This window comes from Phyllostomus hastatus, unplaced genomic scaffold (assembly GCF_019186645.2).
Source record: "Phyllostomus hastatus isolate PE091 unplaced genomic scaffold, TTU_PhHast_1.1 phas_contig_551, whole genome shotgun sequence".
In the NCBI taxonomy this organism is placed as follows: Eukaryota; Metazoa; Chordata; class Mammalia; order Chiroptera; family Phyllostomidae; genus Phyllostomus; species Phyllostomus hastatus.
Genome location: NW_025333909.1, coordinates 2,289,168 through 2,297,264, shown reverse-complemented (window position 1 = coordinate 2,297,264; position 8,097 = coordinate 2,289,168). Strand labels below are relative to the sequence as shown.

General features: G+C 51.1%; 1 protein-coding gene across 1 annotated transcript in view; it reads left to right on the top strand.

The window, feature by feature from the left end:
- The first annotated feature begins 1,275 nt into the window (after nt 1-1,275).
- The window catches only part of STARD8 (StAR related lipid transfer domain containing 8), a 39,486-nt gene continuing 32,664 nt past the window's right edge, over nt 1,276-8,097 (top strand). The window contains exon 1 of the mRNA XM_045847420.1: nt 1,276-1,454. Within this exon, the coding sequence (XP_045703376.1) occupies nt 1,337-1,454 (118 nt within the window). The 5' untranslated portion in view covers nt 1,276-1,336. The remainder of the gene's footprint in view (nt 1,455-8,097) is intronic.

Genomic DNA, 8,097 nt, shown 5'->3' with positions numbered 1-8,097 from the left:
GGAAGATCGAGATGTTAATCTCGTCTTCCCTTCCAGCTCTGACATTGAGTCTAGGGGACAGTGGGTGAAAAATCTCTTGCAAATAAGCACATCTCAGTTCACAAACTCATCTTCCCTTTCCTAGCCTGTCCCTCCATCTTGTGGTTACTTACCTCTACTCTTGTGGCAGAAGGTATGGAGATGATAGAGGGATGGGCTGTGACATTCACCTGTGTATCCCCTTATCGTAATTCCCTTGGTGTCGTAGGATTATTATCTTGTTACAGATGGGGAAACCGAGGCCAAGAGAGGACAAATGAGCCAGGTTATACCACAGCTAGTGCACAGACTATTAGAATGTTGCCCCCTTACTGTCGGCCACCAGATGTGGAGTGGAAATGCCAGGTCTGAGAGCTGGCAGCTTTCTGTCTTCCCTCCTTTGTAAACAAAGGCAGATCAGGTAATGCAAGTTTGCTTGCTGCATGTGGAGGCCAGGGCTAAGGGAACTTAAGTTATATAACTTAGGGTCCTGGGTCCAGGCCTTTTTCATGGTAGACCTCCAGAGTGGATCTCTTGGAGAATAAAAGTAAATCTTCCTTTACAGACACTGTACTCGGACACCATGCTCAGCCCCTTTGTATCCCCACAACAGTCCTGCAACGTAGAGATAATTGTCCTCCTTAGATAATTGCCAAGTCATTTGCATTCTTGGGCCTCAGTTTTGCATCTGTAACATAAGTGAGTCTATAAGGCATGCTTCCTCTCATAAAGTCCAGGGTAATCTTGGTAACAGAAGGGTTTCACGGTGTCTGTGCTTGGACCCTAGGTCCCCGTGCTGTGGTCAGAGATCCAGAGTAAGTGGCGAGAAGCGATTGAGTGCCTAGGTGGTACAAGCCACCTTCCTTCTCTATCTGCTGCACAAGGTCACATGTTTGGTGACATTTGGGGTTAAATAGGTGGCAGACAGGCTGACCTGTGGACAGAGAAGACCCTCACTCTGTCACACTGAGGTAACAGAGTAGGAAGGAGTGGGATTTTTGAGGAGACACCTCTAAAATAGGGGACCAGGGTAGAAAGGGTCAGATACGAGGCTCAGTGGCAGTAAGGAGCCGGAGTATAGGAGCTAAATGACTTGAGGCCAGTGTGGGATAAAGAAAGTGGGGGGTGGGTTCCTGCTCAAGGTGGGGGCGTGGAACTTTCTAGCTGCTATGAGGGGCGGGGCAATAACCAGGCCTTGACTCCCTCAGCCCCGCCCTCCCTTGGTCCTTCCCGGGCTGTGGGCTCAGTCTGGGTGCAACCACCCGAGGCGCCAGCGATCCAGCTCACTGCCTGCAGCCTTCGGAGCCGCCGCCGACGCATGGCTGAGGCGCAGGGCTGGGGGCCGGCTGTGCGGCTTCCGAAGCCACGGACCTGGGCGCCAAGGACGCTGTGGGGTGTGAAGGGCACCCGGGGCGACGCGCCGCGCTGGAAACCAGGTGAACACAGCGGGGCGAACCCTGGCGGGAGGTCAGGGCTCGGCTGCATTTGGCTGAGAGTTTCGGCGCTGCCGTCCCCGTGGCTCAGCCCAGCTCCCAGCCCTTTCGTCTTCCCAGTCCCGTTTCCATCTGGTAGTCCTAGGTCCGTTTGTTGAAACCCCACCCCTGGCTGTTAGTCGCCCTTTTTCAGACCTTACACCTCAGCATGCCTGCTTTCTTCTAATTCTTAGCTAGCTCTTGCTCTGTCCCAAGGTGTCTTGCCCTTTTATCCCAACTGTCTGGCTTCACTCCTACCCACCTCTCTCCCTCTGCCTTCATCCTCCACTCAAGAAAAAGAGACATTATTTTGGTTATTAACACGTAGTAGGTGTTTAATAAACCTCTTACTCCTGCAGCACTTTCTTTGTCTCTGCCTGTGATGTCGCACTTCCACCCTCCTGTCTTCCTGTCCCACTATATGTCTGACCCTCAGTGGGTATTTTCACCTCTTCATTCGCTTGTTTGTCCATCTGTCCTTCTATGTCTCTTTTTATCATTATATTCTTGGGTAGCACTACCTATTTAGTAGCTTCCTACATTTCCCATCCTTCCAACGGTCCTTTACTGCCTAACTCTGTCCCTTAATTTCACGACACAGCCCAATTCCCCTGGCAGCACATTTTTGGTCAGCTCGAATTGACTAAAAGCTCCATTCCAAGGCCTGTTTGCACTCTAACAGGTCTCCCAGAGCGCCTGGCACTTTGTCTTTTTAAAAAATATTTCTTTGAGCACTTAAAAAAATTTCCAGGCTCTGCCTGTTCCTTTTCCCCAGTAAATTGTCCCTTGCTCCTGCCAAAATGGCAGGGTGGAAATGGCAAATTGGGTTGGGTTTCTCAGCATAGATTTGTCATGGAACATGAATGCAATGAAGGACAGGGCCCGCAGAGATGCTCAGATCAGACCCTCTAATTGCACAAATGTGGACATAGGGACCCAGAGAGGGTGAGACTCTCAGCAAGGTCACACAGCACATCTATGGTAGAAGCAGAGTAGAAGCCAGAGTTGCAGTGTCCTGCCCCTGATCCAGAAGCCTTGGTGGAGGTGGGGTGCAAGAGCCACTTTCTTGGTGTTTCCTGGTGGGGGTGTAGTCCTGTTCATCCAGAGACATAAGGTTTCCAACCTGGAAGCATCACTGCCCTACCTCTCACCCTATCCTCCGGGACCTAACCTGTCTGCCCACCTGCCTGGGTGGGCCATTCTCCATCTGGGGCTGCTGTTGCTTCCCTTAATGGCATGGCAGTTCCAGGAAGACAGAGACACCCCAGCTGTTGGGCCTATCTGCCCTGTTTTGTGCCCTAGCCCCCTGTTGGCAGCTGGGTGCCCATGTTGACTGACACGTTGATACATATGCATAGGGAAGCCCTGGTCCTGGATGACAGTCAGATAAGAACGTTTATTGAGTGAGTGAGGGGGCGGGGGGAGGGCCGGAGGGACAGAAGGGGTATTGGGGGAGTGGCGGTGGAAAGCTGTACTTAGAGGAGGGCCCACTGTGAGGGGACAAGGACTCCAAGACCAAGAGGAGCCCATATTGTGTGTTGAGTGGCCCTCAAGCCTCACCACACGCCCCAGGTTCTTCCTCCCTGATGTTGTCCTGGTGCATCTGAGGGCTGTCTTCAGGGTTGTCCAGGGGATGGGCTGTGTCTGATTGAATTGAGATTGCTAAGTCCTAGAGATGCAGAATCACAGGGGTGGAGTAGGCCAGGCTCTGGGCATAGTCTGTAAAAGTGCCTCCCCGCTCCACACCCCTGCAGCCCTCCAACTTCATGGGCGCTGGATTTGGTTGCACCAGAGGTCAGGTTGATTGATGGGGGAGCCTTGGGTGGTAAGGAAGAGCCCCATCTCTCCTCCTCTTCCAGGTCCTCCTCACCCTCCCAGGTTGTGTCCTGGGAGCTCCTTCCCCAGAGGGACATGTGGAAGGGTCCCAGGCATGGGGGCAGAATCCTGAACTCTGTTTAAGGGCTCAGGGTGTCCACTGCCAAAGGGTGAGCTGGGGGCAGTGTTGGAGGCGGAGACCTGGTCCCCAGCCTTCTAGGCTGGGTTGGTTTCCTGTCCTCTGCCTTTTCACCTGAGCACCCCCTTCCTTTTTTCTCACTTTGCTTTTTCTGGCCTGGCCCCCAGCTATTACCCATCCTCAGAGGACCTTCATTCCCTCACCCCCCACCCCCGTTCCTCTGCAGAAGCCCCGTGAATGTTGCCTTTCTGGGAGCACCGCTCCCACGGGAACACACAGAGAAGCTCACAGAAGCAGAGAATGTGCTGGAAAGAAGGGACCCTAGACAACCATGGCCCAGCCCTGTTTATTTTCAGATGAGGAAACTGAGCCTAGTCAGGAAGGAGCAAGCTTGAGGGCTGAAACTAAATCAGGCAGAGGAGATTATTGGGGAGGGGGGTTGAAGGAGGGTTACCCTAACCTCTGCTGCTTGTATGTGAGCGTGGAGAGGATGCAAGGACGCTTGGTGTTAGAAATGGATTTGCCTTTATTCATCTTCCCTCACCACCCTGTGACCTTCTTCTGAAGGACAGAAATGGGGTGGGGTGTGGAGTGGGTGGACATACTGCTCTGGGTGTCAATGCTACAGTCCCTAAGTGTTCTGCCCAGGGCGACCTCACCTATTTGTTTGGGCCAAGGCAGGCAGGCCTCCCTGAGGGAACTGGGGAGGGGAAATGCTCCATCTGCCTACAGTGGACAGCCTCTTGCCCCTTTGAGATGGACCAGTGAAGCCAGGCCAGGGACCCATCCTGGGTGTGAAATGGGGCCCCTCAGACTATCATGGCCTGGTGGGTCTGTTACATGGAGACTGGGGGCCAGCCCTTCATCAAGCTGACACTTTGGTGTTTGTTGTGGGGAAAAGGGACAAGGTTCGGGGTGTCTGGGGGAGAGTCAGGGACAGTGACTGAGTGGACCTGGATCCAGGTACCTGGAGGCCTCATGAGCTGCCCTAACACTTTCTTCTCAATGGCTCTAGGAGGCGGGTTGGAGGGAATGAGTGCCTCTGGGTCCTTGCTTAAGGAGGGGGAGCCCAGAGAGGGTGAGGGACCCCTGAAACTCCCTTGGCCTGTGCTTGGCTTGGCCAGTGCTCTAGCTCCCCACACAACCAGCCCAGGGTTCCCAGCCTAGCACAGAAGTCCCCCTTCCAAGGTCTCTGGTGTGTGGAGTGGGCACCCCTACAGTGGTCCCTGGACTGAGAAACAGTCTTTGTACTCCTCTCAGGACCTAGCTCTCCAGCCTCCACCCCCCACTTCGTAATGCTCACTCAGTGAGGTGCCTGTGTGCCCCTCACGGTTGCAAGCCCCTCCCACTACCACCTCTCTGCCTCCCCATGTCTAGCCCTACCCTGGCTGCTCACACCCCCCTGCCATGGCCATGGCTCCTGAGGATTTTTTTTTTGATGAGGTGTAATAAACTATCCCATGTTGTAGGATCCTGATCAATAGCCCCCTTTCATGAGGCTGGGTGGGCGCCCCGAGCCACCAGGGAGCTGGTCTTTATTCTCCCAGGCCTGACGGGTGGGCTTTCGATGAGGCATGCAGGAATGTGTGTGCAAGTGTGAGGGCACCCGTGGTCATGTGCTGGATGGGCCTGTCCGAGTGTAATTCATTTTCCCCTCAGGCTTCTTCTCCCCTTTTGTCGTTCCTGGCTGAGTTTCCTGGAATTATTTGCTGCTGCTTCTTGAGCTCCATGGAAAAGAGTAGTGGAAAGGTCTGTTTGGTTTCTCCCTGAAGTTACTCTCAGCCATTCCAGAGTAGGGCCAGGGGTCTGCCTGCAACAGCCTCAGGAACCCCCATTCCTAGGCAGGGAGGTGTGTAGGGACTGCTGCAAGCCCTCAGATAGGCACTTATTGGGAACCAGGTGTCTTGGAATGAGGCTCAGGGTAATAATAGCATATGGAGTTTCTCCCTGCCACTGCCTAGGGGAAAAAAAGGGCTGATTAGCCCTGGAGAAAAGCTTAGCTCTGCAACACATGCACTGCCATCCTGCCACCTGTTCCCACCCTTTACAGTGAACCCTCATATTCATTGTCTCAACTCAGCCTGCTAGGGGTTGTGCTCTACCTTCATTGGACAGGTGAAGGGACTGGATGTTGGAGCACACAATGACTTGCCTTGGGCGACACAGCCAGAGAGTGGAGAGCTGAGACTAACACCCAGCTCTCCTGCTTCCTGATCCAGGGCTTCCACTGCGTCTAACACTTAGAAGCACTTTTTATGTGCCAGCCAATATTCTAAGTGTGATTTAGCCCAGAGGATCTGTTCAATAGCTGTATAAGGTCAGGGCTGTGATTATCATCCACACTTGAGAGATGAGGAAACTGAATCGCAAAAATGTTGAAAAGTAATTTGCCCAAGTTCACACAAGTAGTTACTAGCAGAATTGGGCTTTGTACCCAGGCTGTCTTGCTACAGAGTCCATTGTCCTGCCTTTTGCCTGATGCAGTTGTGGTAGAAGGAGGGAAGCCCCATGCCTTGGGCATACAAATGCATGTATGCATGCATGCACCCCAAAGCTTTTTTACCGGCCCTCAGCCAGCCCTCATGCACTCTATGTTTTCCTGTCTGGTGGCTGAGCAGGCACCCAGGACAGTAGCAGCGGTACTATGGGACACACAGGCAAGAGTGGGGCTTGTGGGAAAAGTGATGCCAAGGATCTAAAGGCTCCAGTTCTAAAGGCTTCAGTTATCTTCAGGGCCACTCAAAATGCAGAAAGGAGCTTGTGAGGAGGTACCATTTCCTCATCTGTTCCAGGCACCATATGCAACACTCTGGCATAGTTTGGAGTTTGGAGGGTTAGGGGTGGCTTGGGGAGCAAGAGATGGTGGTGGTATTGAAAGAGATGAGCTCTCTTTGTCTTTCTAGAGGTTGAGCTATTTTTGCCTTTCTGAAGCTCATGGGATAAGAGAAGGAGATCAAACAAGACCTAAAGAAATAGACCAGACATCCCTTGGGCCGGTTCAAAATGTCACAGTATGAATGGCAGGTATTAAGATGGTAATTTTTCCTGACAATTGTGTTTACTCAAACAATTCAACGTGTATTTTTATTGAGTACCTACTCTATGCCAGACACTGGGAAGCTCTTGTTCTAGTTATTTATAGCAATTGCTCTTTTTGTACCTTTTGTACTTGTTGTACTCTCTGTAGTTTTCTGGTTTGATTGCCCTAAAAAAAAAAAAGAACTGGGTGTCTCAGAGCCCATCATATCTGAGTTAGTTAAATGTATCTACTGAAAGATAAATTGGGCTTGCTCATTATTCATACGATTGTAATGTATTCATGGTTGCTCCTTGCATATCTTTCACAATTCACTCATCCATTAGTAAGTAAACATTACTGAGAAGCTGCTGTAGGCACAGTGCTTGGCGCCATGGGGTGGAAAGAATGGGCTGTGACATGGTTTCCTGCCCTTAGGGGAGCTGTAAGATAATTGCAGGGCCCACACTGTTAATATCCTTGCAACATTTTCCTGAAGCAAGATAAGTTTGGCTCCAACTCAGAGCCTTGGGGATGCTTAGAAATGTAACAGCCTAGCCTCAGAAAAGAGGTCGTCTTTCTTTCCACCCATCATAAGTGTACCTGACTCTGGGTAGGATTTTGTATCCTGGAGTGAGTCCTGGTGAGCCTCATCCCCATCCAAGACCCACAGGGATGTGGCTCATCTTGAACAAAGTGCCACCTGTAGTCTTGCCATTGCAAGGAAAGGAAGGGTACCCACTTGAGGTAGCCTTGTTTCATTATTTCTCCTTTGATTCTCACCAGGGACACTAGGGAAGGAAAGCAGGAGAATTCCAGTTTGGCTTTATGGACTGAAGGTCAGGCAGGAAGGGGCGCCTGGCATTAGGTCTGGCTCTGCCACTGCCTCCAGTGACCTTAAGAAAGTTGCTGTGCTAAGAATCACTAAGTTTTGCTCTCATCTGTGTTGGGTACTCTAACAAACAAGTTAGATGAATGCAGTACCTCCTTTCTAGGAACCTTAGCTTCATTTCTCCCATCTATTAGGTATGGAGAAAATAGCAGTGTGCAGGTATTTTTCCTGTCATGGATTTGCTGGATAAACTTAAGTGATCATCTATTCTCAGTTTCTGTACTTGTAAGTGTGGAGGATGGTGGTTGGATGTATGGGCTCTTGGGTACTCCCATCCCTGACTAATAGGAGTCTGAAATTCAACAATGAAATCAAAGTTGTGAACTTGTGTTTCACTCTTGTGAGGAAAGGCAAGAAAGAAATGAAATCTTAACACTTTCTTAATGAATTTAAACTGGCTTTCTTGTGGTACTTGCCAGTTACAACTCTTGGGAGCTCTCTCCTGTGCTGATTAATGCAGATGCCCCCAAGTTTTCCATGCATTTCTCTGCGGAGGTAGAATTTGCATTTGGGATAGAAAGATGGGGGGAGTGGGGAAGTTGCAGAATGCTGGAGCCTGGCAAGGGGGTAATGGCAACTTCCTGCTCAAACATCTAATGTCTCTGTTCTCTCTTGGTTGCCTCTGTTAATTAGATCTCGCAGGGAAGCTGTGTCTTCTGAACTCCCGGTACATTATCCTCAGCCAGCCACTGAACCCTCCCGTGCACATGGCACATGCACTTAAATATCCCACACGGTGCCAGAC